This window comes from Acipenser ruthenus, chromosome 7 (assembly GCF_902713425.1).
Source record: "Acipenser ruthenus chromosome 7, fAciRut3.2 maternal haplotype, whole genome shotgun sequence".
NCBI lineage: Eukaryota > Metazoa > Chordata > Actinopteri > Acipenseriformes > Acipenseridae > Acipenser > Acipenser ruthenus.
In genome coordinates, this window is record NC_081195.1 from 28,315,268 (window position 1) to 28,338,177 (window position 22,910).

Below are 22,910 nucleotides of genomic sequence, written 5' to 3' on the forward strand. Positions count from 1 at the left end.
CCCATCTATGATACTCACCATAGCACATTTTCCAGGACCATGAGGTGTGCAGGTCTGCACGTGATAAGGTGCTATACAAATCAAAGTTGTTGTTGTTTCACACTGGATTCATTCTCCACCACTGACAGAATATAATTCTGTGCAGTATAAGCTTTCTGCATCAGCATCTATTTTGTCAATGGTTGTCTGCTGTTCTGAAGCAATGTACTGGATTTATTATGTGTTGTTTTTTTAATTTAGCTACAAAAAGTCACCGTGGTGGGGGGTGGGGAATAATAATCAGAAGCATCTTGTGATAGTTTTTAGTATGGAAAATACTGCTAGGAACTTTTTATAAATAAGTTTAATTGTAATGTGCCGCTGCTGCTGCAGAGTCACTTACAATAGGACCTCGTTTTACGTCTCATGGTAGAACTGCAAAAATACTGTGGTAAATTTGTATAAGGGTTACCAGCTGGTTTGTTTTTAGTATTGATTTGTTACAGAACACAATGTCGTTCTTGTAATTTTTCTTTTTTTTTTTTTTTTTACTGTATCCTGTGTACAGCATGAATATATTTTTAAACATCCTTCTGATTGTTTTGATATTTTTTGGCCATGGCTGCAGAGTATTTAGGATGAAGAGACCTAAATAAAAATAATAAAATAAATGTAGGAGCTGTCCTTTAAGTTGATGCAGTATTAATGAACAACTGCTTTAGATGCAGCAAAAAAAGATGCCCCATTATACTGTGTCAGGCCAATGCTACTTAATCATGGGTTGCATGTGCAGAAAATGAAAGCTCCCTGTGACACACGGGACTGGAAATGCAAAAAGAAAGCGATTTGAAAGGGCTGACTGTTTAGAGCTGTTTAACATGTATAAATATAAAATAGGAGACTGAATTCCAAGGGGGATATGGGAGGCTCTGCACTGGACCCATCTGACTTCAGAATCACAAAAACACAAGGTGTTTCAGCTAATGCACTGTCCTTACACTACTGCACTACTAATATGTATTTGTAGATATAACTTGTTGCAATCCTAACTTGTAGCATCCTATTTCATATTGTATTTTAGTGGTATTATTTGCACTTACTGGAAACTATACTGTATTTAAATACTAATCTTGCATTGTAACCTTGTACTGCCGTGTAACACTTGTAAGTCACCTTGGATAAAAGCATCTGCCAAATAAACAATAATAATAATAATAATATACATGGTTTGTTTTCTTAGAGGAGTAATCAGTGTACAATGTGTCATCAGTATAAACAGCAGAACCTTCACTTAGTGTGATTTCTCAAGTAGCTTCAGACTGACAAATAACATCATCAGTCTGCCCATCCACTATAAATTAACTCCATCATGCTACCTGAACATGGCGAAACAGTGCAGCTTTTCAATGTCATTTTTTTAACAATTTTCTGTTTATCAACTAATTCCAAAAACATTATAGAAATAATAGACTGTACAGCAGTGTGCATATTTTATTAGAACTCATCCTTTATATACCTTCATGAAAACCTCAGTGTGTGAGAATTACATTGTTCAGTCAATAATCAGTGATATAGGAACAAAAGGCACGTGTATGTGTAAATGTTAGATTGCACATGGATTACAGTCTTGCTTATCAACAGAAAATCAATTGCACAGCAGATAACAAAACAGGACATGTTCAAAAGGATTGAAAGGTGAAGCCACTACAATAATTGCGGCTCATTATTGAGAAGATTTGCCAGTATAGTTGTAGGATAGAGGTCCTAACAAGCACCCATTTTGTGCAATTAATGTTAATTGGAAAGGATCGAAGACACAAAAAGGTGTTTGAATTGATCTTCTAGGCCAGCTGTCTTATTGACGCCTTCCATTTCAGCTGCAGTACTGATTAGCAAAGTTTTGAACCACCCAATACAATTACATTTTGCTTCATAAAATCAATGAAACCTGCTGAATAATGTTACGTTAACATGTTGAATTACACACTACAACATTTCCTAATCTAACATGAAATACCACTGTACTACTATTATGCCTTCCTAGACTATGGCTGTATCTTTTTGTAGTTTCTTTGATTACATGATGTTAAATAAAAGATCTATATTATGTTCATGTATTTAGGAATCTTGGTGTGATCTTTTACCCTAGCCTTACTTTCGAGTCACATATCCACAATGTCACCAAGGTATCCTTTTTTCACCTTCGTAACATTGCTTGTCTGCGCCCCATGCTGTCTGTGCCTGATGCAGAAAAGCTAGTTCATGCCTTTGTTTCTTCCCGGCTCAGTCATTGCAACGCGTTGTTTGCATGTGTCTCCAAGACTGCTATCAGCAGGCTACAATATATTCAGAACTCCGCTGCTCGCATTTTAACTAAACTCGGCGCGCATATTACACCGGTTCTTGCTTCTTTGCACTGGTTGCCGGTTGAAAGCAGGCTTGATTTAAAACTACTGTTAAACTATAAGACTCTGAACAGTTTAGCGTCATGTTACATTGCTGAATTGTTTACACATTACACACCCGTACGTAATCTGCATTCTTCATCCTCGGGTTTATTGGCAATACCCAAAAACTAAACTTCGCTCCATGGGTGATAGGGCTTTTTGCTGCTATGTGCCCAAACTTTGAACGACCTTTCTCAGTCTATCAGGGATGCAAAGACCCTTGATGCTTTTAAAAAAGAGTTAAAGACACACTTTTACTATCAGGCATTTTTATCATGATTTGGTTTTTTGATTTGTGTCATTTCTTTTTATTTTACATATACTCTTAATATGATGTATATATAGATGGTTCTCTGTGTTTTTTTTGTGTTTGTACAGCACTTTGAGATGCGTGCATTTAGGTGCTTTATAAAATAAAGATTATTATTATATTATTTAATTTTTTTTATTATCTTAAAAAAAAGAGTCCTAAAATTCTAGCTGATGCAAAACTTTTAGCCATAGCTGTATCCAGACATCTGTGAAGAGTGAATACAGCACGCCACGCACACACCCTTTGTGTAGGATGAGTGAATATAGCCATTGGACATATAGCAATTTCCTTTGACGGTTGCTGAAACCTGTCATTGTTCCACCCAAGTATTATAGGGTCCATGAAACTTTGAACTTGATTTGGTAAAGGATTCTTTGCTTTATTGTTAATCAACATAATTGTGTTCAATTGTGTTAAAGGATGACAACATTACTGATCAACACAGAGTAAAACTGATACCAAAGTGAGCTTCTTTTTGATTAGCATAGATTTTAACTGACTGACAATTTTGGCAGAACGCTTTGATCTTTTCAATAAGCGTACCATGCTATTACAATTAGTAAATATTACCTTGAATATAGCGCTATTCACCAGGCTTGGTCATGACAGAAGGCAAAAGCACGTCAGAATTCAATTTAAAAATGACATGGTTGCAATGATGTGTCATATAACTACATTAGAACCCCCCTTAAAATGAAGCCCTTTTTGTAAGATTTGGAGCATTAGAGGCTGCTTCTTGTTTTGAAGCCATAGCATCAGTGCAATGCTTTCTCAATCCCTTTAGGATTTTCACTTTAGTCCTGCACTCAACTCCTCAGCATTGCCTGCTTTCCTCTCAATGTTCTTACTCTGTTAACTCCTAGCTCAACTTTTTACCCACCCCAGCCCAATAACTCTAGCGAATTATTACTAAAAGGTTTTAGAGAACCATTCTACACACAAAAACCCCACGTGGTGTATTTTGTGTTATGTTGTCGTTTCTCTTATGTGTACAGATGGAAGATGCATGGTAGTGGTGCAGTGGAGAAGCAAATTGATTGATAGATACCTCCGCTGTTGCGTACAGGTTTAATTGGGTAGGTATACTGCTCTAAGCTTTAGATGGACAAAAACAAAAATACTTAACTATATGCATCCTGGTATGAAAACGCATGTTAAATCTTTATACCAGCAACTGGCAAGACAGTGCAAATGTAAGGTTTAAAAATTAAGTTAAACGTGGAATAAGCTCCTTTTTTTATGCTATAAGGATGAGACCAGACCATGTTTCACATTTTAACCAGGTTTGCCATTTATTAGTTACAAATACCAAACATTGCATTCTACAGTGAACATCATTGGTCAAAGAGTACAGCACATAGAGAGACTGATCTGAGAGTGTAAGAGCCTCCCTTTCTCTCTCTCTCTTCTCCATCAGAACAGAACAGAGGGAGGTTGCTCAGTCTGAATATAAGAGATCTTTAACCATTTGTTTAGAAAAGAAAACACACATTGTATAAATTAAACAATAAACCAACAAATAAATCAAATTAAAGGAACACATTTTTCTTTTTTAAAATATGACTTTGTTACATTACCGATCAACACAGAGCAAAACAGGTAACAAACACACCCACAAACTGACCCCCTCCTTCATATACTATAGATTTAAAAAGCAAAATCCACAGCTTTTTGCACAATTCTGATTTGTAGTCTGACTATGCCAAAGTATTTAACACCCCAAATAAAAGAAAACAGTGATCAAGAGATTACCTCTGCTCAGGTTCTTTGTATTTGGTACTGGAAGGGGTGAAGGGACAACACACAAACAGTCAGGAACCACAGAGAATATATTCAGAAAACCAGTAGCAAAACAAAGCAATCAGAGAAACACTGGTACAACAGTAATTTTAAACTAATCTTAAAATACTAGTAGTCTTAAGATAATTAAGCAAGTCATACAGTTAAAACATGAAAACACCATGGTCTTTCAATAATACACAAAGGATGGTAATTATAAGACTGTGTCCCATTTCTTCAAAGTACAATACAATAAATAAATGAAACATATAAAGGGGAGAGAATATATAGAGCTGTAATATTTACGACATTTATCTTTCTACCCAGACAAAGTTCACACACATTACTTTTCAACTTCATCACAAATCCATATATCGAACAACGTCCTTTTTAGAAGTCATGGTGCACCGATAAAAGCGAAGCGTGGCAAGATCAATGCCGGTGTCGTAACAAACTGCCTCTCCGCATGATAGTGGCTCCCGGGGCCATTATAATATGGAACTAACCTGTCTGATCGTGCCTCCCGTATGATACTGCTACCGAACGCATTATAATAGGGAGGCACTATATGATAGGCAGTACTATCGAAGGTATGATCGTGATTTATGCACTGTATTAGTTTTATCATATAATAAATATCTTAGAAGTAGAGGTCTTCAATATATAGTTGTTGTTTTTTTGAGACACTCATCAGAACCTTAGTTTAAAAAAAATAAACAAGCAATGGCCCGTGGGTGAGTTAGCGGTGAATATGCATCGCCTCATTCCTCATCTTCCTCTGCTTGTACCTAATAATATATTGAGGGCTTCTGGTTTCAGTCGTGTTTAACTACACCCGTTTTAAAATGAGCCTAAGCGCTGTTTAATGCGTTTTGGTTTCTGAATTAAAACTGAGAAATGTGTTAATTGTGAAATTAATTCGTAAGGGAGGCGAAAAGTCAGACAAAAGCACCAAAAACCAGAAGCCCTAAGTGTGTGTGTGCGTGTGCGTGTGCTTGTACGTGTGTGCGCATGCGTGTGTGTGTGTGTGTGCGTGTAAACACAGTAAAATCCAAAATTACACAATCAAAATAAAATGAAATCGACATACTCTGTCTACAAAAAAAGTGCATTCTATAACTACAAAGAAACATGCAATAAAATAAATAAACAGCATGTGTAAAAGCACCGCTTACAACCACAGCTGAACAACACAAATCTAAAATCTTTATGCATTTATTTTTGGTGTAAATCTTACCTTGAATACCATTCTATTGACTCGGCTTGGTCATAACTTACTGTACAAGTTAAGCAGGTCATAATTATTGGCGACAACAAGTCATTATACAGTAGTGTGCAAATGTATTAGAGAACCTCAACTTCTCTTTTTTGACATTTTAATGGTATAAACAGGAATCACCAAACTATGTTAGCTGTACTGGGCTCTATTTCCGCTTGGTAATCAGTGATCTAAAAGCAATATGCACTCGTGTGAAAATGTTAGACCATTTTGGGATTTAATTGGGCATCTTAAACAACTTCTAAAAAGTCTCCTGCATTTTACAATGTGTGGCAGTGTGTTCCTCTTACGACTTTTAATAACTGTATGTGTGACCTATTTTAAAGTCATCAGTTAAATTAGACAATGATTATTTGCCTCTTTTGACAATTTTCAAAGATTTTCAGTTACAGTGGTTTGATTTTATATGCACAACAATCGAAACAACCAAAGCAATGGAGTGTTCTAATAAATCTGCAGACGACTGTATAACTTAAGAAACTGCACTTTGCATGAAAATGTAATAGAAATCATTACTCTACCCCGCAAACAACACCCATTACTACCACGGACGCTATCAAATAAATACTTTTTTTGTTGAAAATCAAAATTTTATATACAGTTGTAAATATAATCATGTATGCATTAAAAAATGTTCAGTTTCAAAATTATTATTTAGCGTGTGTTGACGAAAGGGGTTTTAAGTTAGTTAGACCCCCTCCCCTATTTGGTGGACTAACTGTCCCATGGTTAGTGCACCCAAAATGTTGGCCTTTTATTGTCTGTCTGTTAAGAGTTTTTATTCTATTTGTTGTGTTTATTAAGCGCACTGGGATGTTTGTTCGTGGCAGATACTATATAAAGTAAATGAAATTGGTGTTGTGTGTTCACATTCCAATGGTATCACAATGCATCTATACACACTGCTGCTAATCCATTGCAATACCATGGTAACATATCAGTGCTATATAAAGTACAGATATGCTCAAAAGTTTAGCATCATCACCCTATAGAATTAACTAATATTGCATCATAAAGTGAAATGAAACCTGATGAATAATGTTACGTAAACATATTGAATGACATACCGCTGTAGTGTTTTCATATATTTAATGAAAAACTGACAAAAATTGAAAAATGTGATATTTCGAAATCAAAACATGAAATACTGTACTACTATAATGGCTTCCGCTAGACTTTTGTGATATCATTTTGTAGTTATTTTGATTGCATGATGTTGAATTCATATAGGTTTTTTTTTTTTTAATTATGTCTCTTCCTAAAATTCTAGGTGATGCAAATCTTTTGGCCATTGATGTATATATCAGCACCGCTCTGGATTTTTTTTTCCACCTCAATTTTTTGCTGGTAATGCTGTGTTTTCCGAATGGTTCTGCTAGGGTAATACACTGGGATTGTAATGAGGATCTCCAGTGGCATTTTTTCCATAAGGGCTTTACATACTACTGCATACACTGATTCACAACAGCACTTTATATATTAAATGTCCTGGGTTGCACAACAGAGATCTCCATAGTCGGCGAACATGAGAAACAGCTGCACAAGATTCACCCTCCCTTACATTGTGTTGTTAATCATATCCATTTCGATGTTGACCTGGACCTCGGACATCCTTCTGGAGGTGGACGGGTAACGTTTGCACAGATCCTCGTCGGACTTCCTCTTTCCTCCAGCCTTGGGCCATGCAATCCTTCTCCCTGCTTCCAGGCACACAGTGGGAATGTCCACCCGGCCGGGGTCCCTCTCCCAGACACAGATCCGGAGCAGGGCCTTTATCCCGGTGCGGAACTTGATGTTGAGCCAGCAGTAGATGAAGGGGTTGTAGCAGGTGCTGCTCATGGCGAGCCAGTGGAAGGCAAAGTAGAGGGTGTTGTTGATACTGATGACATTGCTGGAGGAGAGGACCATGAAGCAGTTGAGGGGGAACCAGCAGACCGCAAACACAAGCACCACCAGCATGAGCATGTTGATGGTCTTCTGATTGTGGCGTCGCTGCCTGCTGTTAATGTCCCTGATGCGCCGCAACAGGTTCTTTCTCAAAGTGGTGTAGGTGATGGTGATCACCAGCAGGGGCACCACGTACAGTATGATGAACGTGACCAAGTCCAGGTACTTGCAGTAGAGGTCCGAGGGAGCAGGGAAGTCTGGCAGGCACAGCTGCCGGGTGTTGTCTTGCCTGGATGACAGAGAAAGAAGGTGCAGAATGGGTTACCTAGCCATGTTCTTGATGGTTAATCCTTGGGATCCTTTAAGACCCAACTTGACCAACTTTGGAAATCAACTGGAACTGGACAAGCACTGATAGACCAAATGGCCTCCTCTCATTCTTAAATGTTCTTAGTTTCTTCAGTTACAAATATGATTATAAAAACCAATGTAACCCCCTCACAACATCTGTGCAATCATAATACAGTACCAGCCTGCTTTACCCTGCTTTACTACGGTTTTTACCAGGCTGTACTATGCATACGCTTTACCATGCTGCGCTCGCTGATATACTTTGACCATGGTATAGAGTAGGAAACTTTTTAAAAACTGGAGAGACCATTTAAAACTCGTTCAGGTGAATAAGGGAGGCGATCTTTCTGATCTGTGTTCAGCTATGTGTGAGTGCAGCGGTCAATGCATTTACCCAAGATCAAAATGCATCAGCTTTTGGTAAATGGTGTGGGGCAAAGAGAAGCAGGAAGCCATGATCCAGAGGAAGGAGATGTAGGCGATCCCTCGGGCTGCTGTCATACGTGGCTTCAGTGGATGCATGATTGCCTGAAACAGGGAAAACACGCTGGGTTGGCACTGGGTGTGTGAGATATCTTGGAAACATAAATGACTTTGTCATTCGACGTTGACCCCATAACTCTTAAAAAAAAAAATCAATTCTACTTAGCAGTATATGCGGCAATACCAAAAGAAACGGTCTTTGACAAATGTTTCGACTAGAGGTCTTTTTGGCAATGTCTTCAAATGTATTCTAATGTTCAGCAAAACAAAAAGAAAGAATAAATGTGTTTAACCCTGTAATGCCTGTGCCTTCTTGAAATGAGAAGAGCTTACTTTATTCATGCAACTAGATTCTGTTTCTTGTAAACACAACACATATGACAAATTCTGGCTTGTGAGGCTGGATTTAAAGAAAAATAACAATAAGGGGTGACTATATTGAGTAAGGTGAAGAACAGAACATGTTACGGCAGGCATGTCTGATAGATCGCACTGACCTGATATACTTCCAGCGAGATTGCAGTGAGGGTGAAGGTGGACACGTGGAGGGAGCAGTAATGCGTGAAGCGGCTCATATGACACATTGCCTTCCCGAAGTCCCAAGTGCTGCTCACAAAGCGAGCCTGCAAACAGGTGGATATGAAACAAACTGAGCCCACATTCACCTGACCCTATTTTCAATGGGGAAAAAATGATCAAACAAACAAAACTTAAACATCTGGATGAGACGTAAAACCTATTGTAAGTGACTGCAGCAGCAGTTGTGATGCATCGTTCACCCCCTAGTCTCTAAGCTGCCTTGGATAAAGGCGACTGCTATATAAATAATTATAAATAATCTGTTAATACAATGCATAGTTGGCAGGATCTTTATTGATTAGCATCAGAGCTGATGATTATATATATATATATATATATATATATATATATATATATATATATATATATATATATATATATACAGTAATGTGCAAAGGTTTTAGGCAGGTGTAAAAAAAATGCTGTAAAGTAAGAATGCTTTCAAAAATAGACATGTTAATAGTTTATATTTATCAATTAACAAAATGCAATGTGAGTGAACAGAAGAAAAATCTACATCAAATCAATATTTGGTGTGACCACCCTTTTGCCTGCTAGCATTCTAGTATTTTATCATCAAATAAATATAAGTAATACTTTAGGGAATTATGCACCGGTTTCTCTACAATGTAGAGGAAAACCTGGCTCAAGAACACAACTAATAAAGCCCTTTTATTGGTGCAAATGAAAGAAAACAATATTTATATATTTAAAAAATAATAAGAGATGGAGCATGACTTATAGAGGCTAACTAACAGTTAATCAATAATGTCATTATCAAATCATTTGATATTATAAAACCTCTTACAAAGACGACAAGTGAATTAACCTACTTCAAGTGTTAGTAAATGTAATTTTCTTGTGGTGTCCACAACCAATGCTCAAGAAACTGTGCTCAACTCTACAATACTAACACATTAATACATTGATGTACTATATTTATATTTAAAAATAATTTAAAATTATTATAAAACGACATAAACGACTTACCTCAGGCAGAGCAGAGATGACTTTACCAAAGGAAAAAAATAGCCGTTGGCACACTCGAGCTCTCTACATAAATTAATTAATTTTCATGTATCTATTTCAGTGCAATGTAGTTGCTTCATGTAATAAGAAATACGTTTTTGTTTTTTTTAACATTTACATTATATTTCTGTTTTTTCATTAAAAAAAAAAAGATTTCTGGGGAGAGTATAAAATACATTAACTTTGATTCATGTACTAAGGGTTATTCATGATCCAGTTTATGGTAAACTGTGCATGGATTACTTAGAAACTCGGCTGTCAGCTGAGTCCCCAAAACTGGGCTGAATTCGAAAATACAAAGCGGCCCAGAATTTAGGACGTAAATGAAAACAGGGGCAGTCTATATGTACAACTGTGATTGCATTAGAGATAAACTAATGTATCCTCTAACAAAACTGCAATAGTGTATACATTTTATATTAAAATATATCGCAAAATCGATTATAGATATATGTTACTTGAAAGAAAAAAAGTACACCACCACAGAAAGCCAATTCTTACAATCAAAGGGCGAAATCGGGAGTATAGTTTGGCACGTCACTGTTATTATTACTAGTATGTTATTAGTAGCGTTTTTTTGGAGGCGGGAGGAGCACGGAGGGGGATCTTGAGAGAGTTAACCCTTACCAATGTAAACGGCATGTTGAGAAGAGTTAGCATTAGATGTGCTAAAGCCAGATTGAAGATGAAGACATTGGTGACGTTACGCTTTTTCATCTTGACCACGACTAGGCACACCAGCAGGTTTCCGAACAGCGAGAAGGTCATGATGAGCAAGTAGGCGACAATTAGCAGGGTCTTCTGCGTGTTGTTGTCGGCATGCAGTAAAGGTATCATATCACAGACGTCCTGCAAAGACAGGGTGCCGAAGGACTTGTTGAAATCCTGACGGACCGTCTCCAGGGAAGTGCGATTCGGGAACTTAAGTTTGAAGTACTTGTTGGAGAAAGGCACGGGCAAATCCATTTTCTTTTGTTCTGTAGATAGAACTTTTCTTTAAAACTTTTTTGGCAACAATAAGGAACATTGACAGTTGCTAATAATAATAATAATAATAATAATAATAATAATAATAATAATAATAATAATAATAATAATAATACAAAAAAATAGTACTACTACAGTCCCGCTTTATAACACCACCCTCGCATACCGACAGCTATTCTCTCTGAATAAATATCTCCAATTTAAAAACAGTGCTATTTTTCCGTTATATCGCCACCCCTCCTCCACCCACCAGCTTCCCAAGCCAAGCAAACGTAAATAGAAGCATTGTAGTTTCCCTCATTGTAGCGCCAGCGAAATAATCATGGCCAATTAAAACAACTAAGTTATGCAGTTAACCTTTGACTCGCTTTCCTAATTCGTTGTTAACTGAACGTTTATACCAATGTCATCAACACTCCCGCTCCCAAAGCAAAACATAAAATCTGCATGTAAGCATCTGAAAATAAGAAAGCAAGACATTACAAATGTTTTCTCTCCTAAGTGAGGCATATACTGTTAATCAAAGGACAATTAGAGACATTGTAATTTATAAAAACAAATGGCTTACCTTGATGGAACGGGTCGATTTGTTTAACATGAAAAAAGTAGGGTAAGAGGTTTGTTTGTTGACGTCCAAGATTTGCACAAATGAAGGCTGACTTAAAGTAAAATATCAGTTTTGTAACCAGCAGAATATATATATATATATATATATATATATATATATATATATATATATATATATATATATATATATATATATATATATATACATACACACACTTTTCTTTTAAGAAAAGTTTTTGCCTGTACATATTCAGAATGCTGTTGAGCTTAAATTGCTTTGTGAAATAAATAGATGGCATTGTTCAATGGGGGATAGTATTCAGCAGACCGTTGTGACACAAACACTAAAGTTCAAATGACAGTACAGTAAAAAAAAAAAAAAAAAAAATCGTACTCTTTTTTTGTTTTTATGGAATTGTTGTTTGGGTGATTTGACACTAAATGTGTGTTTATTTTTTTATTTTTTTAAAAGTATAAACAGTTCCTTAAAAGTAGCCATATATTTTCCATACAGATGAGAACATATGATAAAACGTCACTAGTAGACCTATTGTTGTGTTAAGAACTAGTACTGTAGTAATATATATATATATATATATATATATATATATATATATATATATATATATATATATATATATATATATATATATATATATAACGATACCCTCTCTAATGCAGTAAAACAAATAACACTAATAATAATAATACTAATAAATACTACTACTACTACTACTACTACTAATAATAATAATAATAATAATAATAATAATAATAATAATAATAATAATAATAATAATAATAATAATATCAACTTACGTATTCGTTTCTTTTTCTTTAATGTTGTCTTTCTGTAGTCTGTATTCTCAGTTCCCAAGTGTCCTGTTTGCAGGTACAAAAGCATTCGCCTTCTAAAAACGAAGTGTTTCTGAATACTCCAGATTCGACTATATATGAAGCACGTCAGCATCACCCAACGTCTCGTTGTAGAAATGCACGCTTAGACTACAGTAGCTCCGCCCTCGAGGTTTGAAGTACTTAGTTGGTGAAAGGCACGGGCAAATCCATTTTCTTTTGTTCTGTAGATAGAACTTTTATTTAAAACTTTTTTTTTTTGGCAAAAAAAAAAAGGCTCCTGAAACCAAGTTCCAAGCCGCAAAGGGGCTCCGTGTTCCCTCAGATTTAGATAAACAATTAAGGGACATGTCAGAATCTGTATCCCCAGGGGATTGAGACCCAGCGCGAAAATTTGTGTTGTAACTTAAGTATGACATTTTATATATCACCAGTGAACCAGTGCATCAGTGTAATTGCAGATGCTTTAAATTGGGCCAGTCGAGAATAGGTGCATCAGAAAATCCTGCTGCATAAGGCTGTTTTCAGGTTTTTTTTGTCCCTGGGCATTACACATCATTAGCACTAGGAGACTGGAATACATTTTTTTTTTTTTTTTTTAACTATTTCACTTTTTTGCTGCACGACATATTTAACTTTTAATATTTCTGTTATTTAGCTTTCCTTGTATATATAAAATTTTACAGTATTATCATAATTTTAACCCATTTGATAATAATACCAGTAATAACACTGGAAGCACTGCAGAGACTGGCAGAACTCAGCACACTTAGAGACTATACTACTGAAATGTAATGATCTAGACATCATTAGGATATTTTGAATGCAAATTAAGCTATTTACAGTATAAAACATTAAACTACATAAAAAAATAAAAAAGCAGCAACATAATGCATTATATTATAAGCGCTTTGTGATGGTGGTCCACTATAAAAGGCGCTATATAAAATAGATTGATTGATTATGTACACACACACATCACACACACACACACACACACACACACACACACACACACACACACATACACATATTGCATATTATTTATATATCTAGTTGCACAGATGGCCAACGTGGAATAACCTGTGAGAGTTTATGGAATCTTTGTAGACAATCAGTCTACAAAGACAACTTTTCAGAGTCTGCTTTTGTAAAATGTAAAATAAAAATGCCAGAATCCTTTGTTGTGAAAACACTTTAAAGAGTTCCCACTTGATCACTACCTCTGTATGACCTTAAATAAACAAACCAGCAAATTCAAAAGCTTGCCAGTCAATTCTGTAGAAGCTCCCTCTGTACTTTAGTTGTAATCTATCTGTGAGTGAGTGAGCACATGCTTTTTTCTTTTAAATTAATACATAATAATTGTACAATAACAACCAAGTTGGTTAAACTATACATATGTTTATTGTTAGGAGTTGAAGAATAAATTGTGTCCAATTAACAGATTTAAATGAAACTCTCTTCACACTGGTTATTAACTTATTATAAATTAAACAAATAAAAAAGCTAGCCAGCAAATATTTGTTTTGTTCTTGCACTTGTCTGTTTGGCACTTTGTATCTGCACAGGTTGCATTTGCTTTAATTGTAATTATATTGTATTTGATCTTACTTGTAACTATTTTCACTTTAAAACCTTCAGTTAACTACACTGTCTCTAATGCTTTTAAACGATTATTATTTATTTATTTATTTATTTATTTATTTATTAGCAAACGCCCTTATCCGGGGCGATTTACAGTCGTAAACAAAAATACATTTCATGAATCACAGTACAAGTAATAATACAATTAAGAGCAAGATAAAATACAATGACTTTGGTTCTAGCAAGTATAAGTATATGACAAAATACGATTCAATAATGGAGCAGATAAGTGTCCGTGATCGTTACATCAGGATATAATTAAATACAAAACAATACAGATTGAATAACACTAGTGGCAGATTACTTACAGTACTCTGTAAAGTACAGGATTAAATGCAGTAAAATAGGGGACAGATAAGAGCAAGTAAAGCGCATTTAAGGAAGAGTGATAAGTGTCCATATATTTACATGGTTATACTTGCACATAACTTACTGTAAAGTATTGCAGTTACAATTGTAAATTTAAATCAACCTGGATAAGGCATCTGCTAAGCAAACAAATAATAATAATAATATAAAATCAGTTATAACCGCATTCAAGTCACATTAACGGTATTTGGAGACAATATTATTTATATAATATAGAGTTAGAATAGCTCCTTTTTGACATTGACTCACTCTTATAATAATTAACAACAACAATAACCGCATTCTTCCTGTCACTCCGAGCTACGCGAGAAAGTTGTGATGTTTATGGCAGAATGATGTTTAATAATATACAATCAATTATCAATACATATTAACTGTATATAGAATATGTTTTATGTTGGAGGAGGTTAAACTGCAGTGTACAGAAATTAAGGATATTTATATCTTTATATATATTTTTCTATTCTCTATATAAATATAGTTAGAATAGCTCCTTTTACGTTTACTTACTCGTACAACAACAACAACAACAACAACAAACAAAAATAACCGCATTTTAACGTATTTCACTCCGAGCTACGCGAGCAGGTTATGCTGTTCATATCTCACTCACTGTACTCACTCTGCAGAGCTGAGGCGGGAGCTCTGGTTTAGGAACAGACCTGCACAACAGCGCCAAAACCACGTAGCGGCGGCAGCAGTATTACATCCGTAGTAGTTTAGCACTACCATAGAGAATGAATGGGAAATCGTTTAGGGAAGTTTAGCTAAACCACGGGTTCGAATCCCCGGTGATGAATTGTGCTTGTAGCCTAAGAAAAGTAATTACATTTTCTGTAATACAAAACTAAAAGTTTAATTTAGCTAATAATTTATGATAGTAAAGTATTTAAAAAAAAAATCGGCATTTGAAATCCAACGTTAAATAATATATTAGCTCCATTTGTATACGCTGCTATGATCATTGGGTTGAAAAATACAACTAAAATGTTTGTTAAAAAGTAAAAACAAGACGCAGCATCTTGATTAAAAAAAATACTGGAACTTTACTAAACGTTTCATTTGTTGCTCATTTGAAAAAAAAAAACATTATGAAATTTACATTCTAAATGTATATGTGTGTATATAGCCAAGTTATATATAAAAATAAACAAAAACTCCTTGGAAAAATTGATCTCTTCTGTCCACACTTAGATTTAATCTGTTGTTAGGCAAACATGGTCAGCTCTCTGCACCTCCTCCATTACTGTTTGTTTATGAATGGTATACTGACAAGTAACCATGTTCTTGAGAGTCTTCCTGCTTGGTAATGTATACTGAGGATCACTAACCTGCACACAGTTTCTGAAGCCTTCATCTTCAACCACTAAAGGCTGTCAGTCCCTGGTAATCATATCAACCCGCGTATCATACAGTTTTTTTGTTTTTTTTTCTCATGGCCGTTCCTGAAGAGGCAAAAAAAACATTACATAATAATAATAAACTTTGATTCATCCATTTATTTCTACAGTTTTAACCCCATTCACATCTCTTTTTTGGCACCAGTGTTTTTACTGATGTAAGCCCCTTAACTGCTCTCTTATTATTTGTACTGTGCTGTACTACTGTCTTGTATTCCTTAGTGTATCAATGCCCATTTTATCCAAAAGCACCCCAGTGAAAAGTAGTGATTACTTGAATTTGAATGGAACATACCTGGTACACGATGTGCTGAAGGTGTAGCACTACCACTGTCTTGAAGCACATTATACTGTTCAGTATGCTTTGCTCGCGAGTGTAGCACCATCCCTGAGGTGTTCTTGGTGTAGGACAGAAGAGCCGCATACAAAGACATGTTACCTTGTTAATGGCAAACAAGGTGAAACATTCCCAAACTCTTGAATGTCTTCTACTTCCTTCAGACATGCTACAGATAATTTAACAAAGGGTTAACCGTGTGTGTGTGTTTTAACTGAGCAAAATAACACATCTACCTACATTGTAAAAAGAGTTTTGATTGAAAGAATCAGGATTTAAACATTTCCAGGGTTACATAAAGTAGGTGGTATTGTAACATTAGGTTTTAGAGTCCTGTTGTCATTTTTAACACTTCTAAGCATATAATGCTGAAATATATCAGAATGTTTTGTATCGAACTATTAAAACACTTGTTTGTTTCATGTGAAGCAGTAGATGACCATTTGAATCACCTGAAGCCTTCGTGAATCACTGAATCATGTGAATGATCCGAAGCCTCAATGAGCTCCTGTGAATGATTTGAAGCCTCAGTGAGATACTGAACCCAGTTAGTTCAGTGTTTCATCGATGTCTCTCAGATGGCTAGATTATTATAGATTAATTTTAAGCATACAATGAACTTGTGTAACTGAAGTCAATTAAAGCCTAGTTCAAATTGTAAGTGTTTTTAAAGTGCATACTGTACGGAGAAACATAACATATGTTTATTACATTTCAGTAAAACAAACTTGAATGCAAGGATTTCTACATATACATCCATAGATATATATATATATATATATATATATATATATATATATATATATCATAGCCTATTACACACATGCACCTTAGATTTCATAGATGTGAACTCTGAGCTCTGCATACAGAAACCACCTTCTTCACGTCATTCCGCTGCTAGAGCCACCACGGACCCCACGGCAGGGTGTGGCACAAACACCAATAATACAGTATGTATATATTCAATAGTATGCATAGCAATTTGATATTTATACTTTCACTTTTATTTTGTTGATGTATCACAATGAAATAATATTGAATTCAAGACTTCTTTGACAAAGGTTTGAAAATAATTATTACAAATTATTCCTGAGAAACATCTCTTTTTATAATCTCAATTTTTTATAATTTAACTAATAATAAACTCCCCATCCCGACCCCCACCCCCCTAAAACGTCATCATAAAAAATAACATTCCACACAAAGCCTATGCATATGAATATTTTATTGAACAAAGATGAATTTACATTCATTTAAAATTTAATTTGACAAACAGTAATATATATATATATATATATATATATATATCTATATATATATATACACACATACACAGTGCCTTGCAAAACTATTCAGACCCCTGACCAATTCTCTCATATTACTGAATTACAAATAGTACATAGAAATTTTGTTCTGTTTGATATTTTAAAACACTGAAACTCAAAATCAATTATTGTAAGGTAACATTGGTTTTATGTTGGAAAATGTTTTTAAGAAAAATAAAAAACTGAAATATCTTGCTTTTGCAAGGCACTGTATATATATATATATATATATATATATATATATATATATATATATATATATATATATATATATATATATATGAAATACACAGATGCAGGCTGTATTTGCATCCTGAGCCAATCGAAAAAAAAGGCATAATACCACAACAGTGACTTCAAAATGGCATCGATTATACTTGACCTTTGACCCATATTTAAGTCCTTTGCACCCCGAGACCACTTATAGATTCAAGTAGCGCATGATATAACAGGCAAAACATGTCATGCAGAAATTGCTGCTGCAAATGAATTCACAGCACAATGCTAAAAGGCAAATCACAGAACTAATGAATGCCGTTTCGTGTGTATGTCCTGCAATTACCTATAATCACTGCAGCAGATTCTCTACTTAAAGCCCTTCAAAAATACAATGATTGCATTTTATTAGATACACAAAAATAAGGTTTGAACAAGTAAGTACACAACCTTAAGTAGACACTTAGGAATTGAGTTTGGGTTGAGAATACATAATATGAGTTTATTCTGCTTACCACCTTACCATCTACAGCTCTGGTTAAAAGGTTTGCATCACCCTATAGAATTAATTTGTATTTATTAATTGTGTTCTGCTCATAGATGTTTAATGTTTAGTAATGTTTATTTGTTGTATTATACATTTACTTGGCAATACTGTTCTTGTAATACAGTCATGCCAATAAAGAACATTTTAATTTGAATTTCGAGAGAGAATACCATAACTCTGGTCTTGTCTAGATTGACCTTCAGTGCCCATTTCTGACAGTACTGCTCCAGCAGTGACAGCCCCTGCTCTGTGGGCGATAGCAGAGCAAAGTCATCTAGTTCCAGGGCATCTGCGTAGAACAGGATCGTGGAGCGTGAGGCTCACCCCATGCCCCTTAAGTGAAGGACTTTGTTTTTCTTTGTTTTCAATTTTCAATCCACATTTTTTCTCTGTGGAGATTGATTTTTATTCCATTATAGACTTTACCCCCTACACCGCTTAGAAGGAGGTAATAAATGTGTCCTTTGTGCCAGAGTGAGTAAAAGGCTTTTTAAGAAATCAACAAGCAAAATTGTTCCTTTTTTTAGTTTTGTACATTTTTGTTGATTGGAGTGTGGGGTGTAAATGTGGTCGGAGGTGCGTTGTGGTTTGGCAAAAAAGCCATTATGACTCTTACTCAGGACACTGTGTTCTGTAAGGAAGGCTAGTACCTGGGGTTTTAATGATACTGCAGAATACCTTCCCCAGATTTCTGCTCACACAGATGCCACGGTAGTTGTTGGGGTCGAATTTGTCCCCATTCTTATGAATAGGGGTTGTTGTTAATAATAATAATAATAATAATAATAATAATAATAATATTATTATTATTATTATTATTATTATTATTATTATTATTATTATCTTAGCAGACACCCTTATCCAGGGCAACTTACAATCGTAAACAAAACATACATTTCAAGAATCACAATTAAGAGCAAGATAAAATACAATGAATTCAGTTCTAGTAAGTACAAGTATATTACAAAATACAAATCAATATCAGAGCAGATAACAGTGTTACATCAGGATACAATTAAATGCAAAATACTACAGATTAAATAACATTATTGAGTCCTTGATTCCAGATACCAGGGAAACACCCAGCTCTTAGAATTAAGTTAAATATTTTTAGCATGGCCTCCTGCAGCTTAGGGCTGCTGTGACTACTGGACTTTAGTTTATGAATTTGGGCTGTCGGCTCCTGCCATCCTGGATGTTTTTAATAATTTTTTTCTAAATCATTTAATTTTTGGGTGATAGTGGCCCGATCAGAATTTAGTGTGTCCTCAGCTGGATGGTATAGATTCTCAAAGTAATTTTTCGAGGGGGGAGGGGATGAGCTGAAGAAACTGATAGAGAGTTTGCAGTTGCCATGGTAACCGTTCAAATGAAAATGTTACATATGGCTGTTTGAAATATTGTACATTCATACTGGAATATTCTATTTATTTATTTATATTCCTGTATATAATATTTATATATATATATTATAATGTCAAGTATTGTAGCACATAGGCTTACCTTCTTAGCTGCTATAACTGTTTTTGTTTCGTTTTTGTTCCCGATCTATCTTTGTCTTACTTTTCTTTCTTTCCTTTGTTCTTTCCTGTTCTATCTTTTTTCTTCTCATATAAAACCTCTGTTAAATCGATATTTAATTCTTTGATTATTTAATTCTGTAGTCCTCTCCTTTCTTTCCTTGGTGATAGCTTCTGTCTTGAGGGATCTGATTTTATTTATTTATTTATTTATTTATTTATTTATTTATTTATTTATTTATTTATTTATTTTTTAATTGTTTTGAAAGCTTCTTCTGTCTAATATGTGTTACTTTGACTAGATTTCTATTATCTTGTGATCCATTTCATTCAAAAACAACAAAATATTTAGATTTTTGTAAGAGCTCATTGTTTTTGCTGGTTCACGGACGTTCAGAACTTTCTCCCCTCCTCTCGCTTTCAAATTCAAATTCAAATTGGCTTTATTGGCATGACAATAAAAATAATTGTGTTGCCGAAGCACATACATGCCATGAACATCTAAAATATAAACAGAGAAAACATATATTTTAATACTAAACAGTATCTCCTCCTTCCTATATATTGAATAACTCACCTCACCCCTCACCCCTCACCCCTCACCCCTCACCCCTCACCCCTCACCCCTCACCCCTCTCTCTCTCTATATTAAACAGTACCCCCCTTTCCCCCCCTCCCTCACTCCCTGTATATTAAACAGAATCTCTCCCTCCATCCTTCTTTCTTTTCCCTGTCTAGTGTGACATGTCCACGGTTTGTCCCTCAGGCTATGACAGGTCGCCACATATTGACCAGCCAGTATTTGGCTGTGTGTTTGTCTTCCACCAGCAAGATTGACAGCTTCTGGGTATCGCCGAATTTGGGGGAGAAAATGGCCCTTATGTTTTTATATTTTTCACAGTGTGTTAGGAAGTAAATCTCTGTCTTGACCTCTCCTGTCTCACAGTGATCACAAAGCCTGTTCTCCCTGGCCAGCCAGGTTTGCCTGTGACTGCCTTTTTCGATGGCCAGGTTGTGGTCACTGAGCCAGTCTCTGTCTCAATTTTTGTCAGTTTTTCGTTAAGTATATCGGGGGAAACTACAAAGCGGTGTGTAATTCAATATGTTAACGTAACATTATTCAGCAGGTTTCATTCAGCTTTATGAAGCAAAATGTGTTAATTCTATAGGTTGATAATGCAAAACTTTTGTTTTTAAGCTCACGTTGCCCCCTAGTGGCTGCAGTGGGGGTGACACCTACAGCTGAAATGCTGAGCTTGATCTTCATCTCTGTGTTTGTTGATCCAGCTCCAGAGAAAGCGGGACAAGTTCTCCATGGTGCTCCTGCAGTTCTGCACGGACCCCTATCTATTATGGTAAAGCATAGGGAAACATTGTAAAGCACAGAGGGGTATGGTAAAGCATAGGGGAGCATTGTAAAGCACAGGGAGGTATGGTAAAGCATAGGGAAGCATTGTAAAGCACAGAGAGGTATGGTAAAGCATAGGGAAGCATTGTAAAGCACAGGGAGGTATGGTGAAGCATAGGGAAGTATTGTAAAGCACAGAGAGGTCTGGTAAAGCATAGGGAAGTATTGTAAAGCACAGAGAGGTCTGGTAAAGCATAGGGGAGCATTGTAAAGCACAGAGAGGTCTGGTAGAGCATAGGAAAGCATTGTAAAGCCTACAAAAGCATCTGTGCAAACTCAATCTAGTGTGGGGATTTCAACAGTGCTGGGCACACTGATTACTCCACTGTTCAGAAGGGGCTCGCCACAGAAATCAGGTACTGACAATCAGGTGAGGGTCGCTGGTGTTGGTCATGTGTGCAGCCCCTGTACCTCTGGATGGTTTATGCACACCTATTAAAATGTAGGTGTCCAGGAAGCTGGTTTATTAAAGTTCAGAAGTGCCTGCTCACAGTCTGATCTAGTCCTGGTTTCACTGGGAGTTTAATAATAATTCACACCTGAGCTTGTTACCTATACACACAGGGGCTAATCAAGTTGGTAGTAAAATCTGGAATGGGTGAAACCGCCATGCAATAGGAGTCTTACTTCCATCCCTGGTGCAGTGAGATACAGTCTGACTAAACACAATCTGAGCACAGCTCCTGTGTGACACCTGCTGGCCAGGCACTGGTAATGCAGTCTGCAAATCATAAAATGATTGATTTGTGTGATTTATTTTTTGCACTCACGGGTGAGGGGCCCCATGTTCCAGGCGATGTTGTTGCACCAGCCCACAGCCTGCACCCAGTGCACCGTGCCGGCGCTGATCCACACCAGGTCCCCCGTTCGCTGGATGAACCGGTACACTGGGATGTTTGCCCTGTACAGACCCTCCAGCACCGTCCACCAGAACCCCGTCAGGTAGTCCACTCCGTGACTGAGGAAAAAAAAATACATGCAAGTTAGCTTTAAACATGTGCACCACAACGTTCCCGTCGCTACGATGGTCTGGTACCTGAACAGAGGATATACCTTGAATATTCGTGATTGCGGTTGACAAACCAAACCACGAGCCCCAACGGAAAGGGGAAATAACCACTGGACTCCAGGGGTGGAAATAAGACTCCCATTGCAGAGCAGTTTGATCCAGTCCTTGTTATTGCTACGAATTTTAATAAGACACACCTGAGCTTGTCGCCTAGACACACTGGGGCTGATCAAGCTGGTAGTAAAACCTGAATGTGTGAAACTGCTGTGCAACAGGAGTCTTATTTCCATCCCTGCAATAATAATGCTGGTTATCAAAGGGATGGAAATAAGACTCTCATTGCAGAGCAGTTTGATCCATTCCTGGTTTCACTATGAGTTTATTAAGACACACCTGAGCTTGTTACCTAATCAAAACTAGTAGTAAAAGCTATTTTGTTAGACCAGAGCAAAAAGGGAAGACTGACACACAAAAATCGATAATTCTGTGCATTCATCCCTTTTCATATCATATGCTGGCATTGAAGTTTAATAAAAGCATTCGTATTAAAATCTGACTAATTGAGTTATCGAGTGAATCACTCACACTAGCGAACCA

The 22,910-nt window shown here is 36.0% G+C and overlaps 1 protein-coding gene across 2 annotated transcripts; it reads right to left on the reverse strand.

Moving 5' to 3' along the window:
• Positions 1-4,028: 4,028 nt before the first annotated feature.
• Positions 4,029-12,692, reverse strand: LOC131737580 (G-protein coupled receptor 83-like). 2 transcript variants are annotated; one of them, XM_059027835.1, is made up of 5 exons: positions 12,500-12,692; positions 10,754-11,103; positions 9,016-9,141; positions 8,430-8,563; positions 4,029-7,973 (listed from the first exon to the last, which is right to left on the reverse strand). In XM_059027835.1, exons 1-5 carry the CDS (start codon positions 12,648-12,650, stop codon positions 7,355-7,357), a joined length of 1,380 nt encoding a protein of 459 aa, XP_058883818.1. In that variant the 5' UTR covers positions 12,651-12,692; the 3' UTR covers positions 4,029-7,354. The 2 variants fall into 2 exon arrangements, with proteins under 2 accessions (XP_058883818.1, XP_058883819.1); XM_059027836.1 differs by lacking the exon at positions 12,500-12,692 and having other exon boundaries at positions 10,754-11,129.
• Positions 12,693-22,910: the final 10,218 nt, after the last annotated feature.

Bases quoted from the DNA above. Each gene is read 5' to 3' on its own strand.
- LOC131737580 (XM_059027835.1), bottom strand. From the start codon at position 12,650: ATGCTGACGTGCTTCATATATAGTCGAATCTGGAGTATTCAGAAACAC. The intron at 8,564-9,015 runs GTCAGTGCGATC...TCCCTGTTTCAG, and splicing joins TCTCGCTGGAAGTATATCAG to GCAATCATGCATCCACTGAA. The intron at 7,974-8,429 runs GTAAATGCATTG...TCTGTCATCCAG, and splicing joins CTGATGCATTTTGATCTTGG to GCAAGACAACACCCGGCAGC.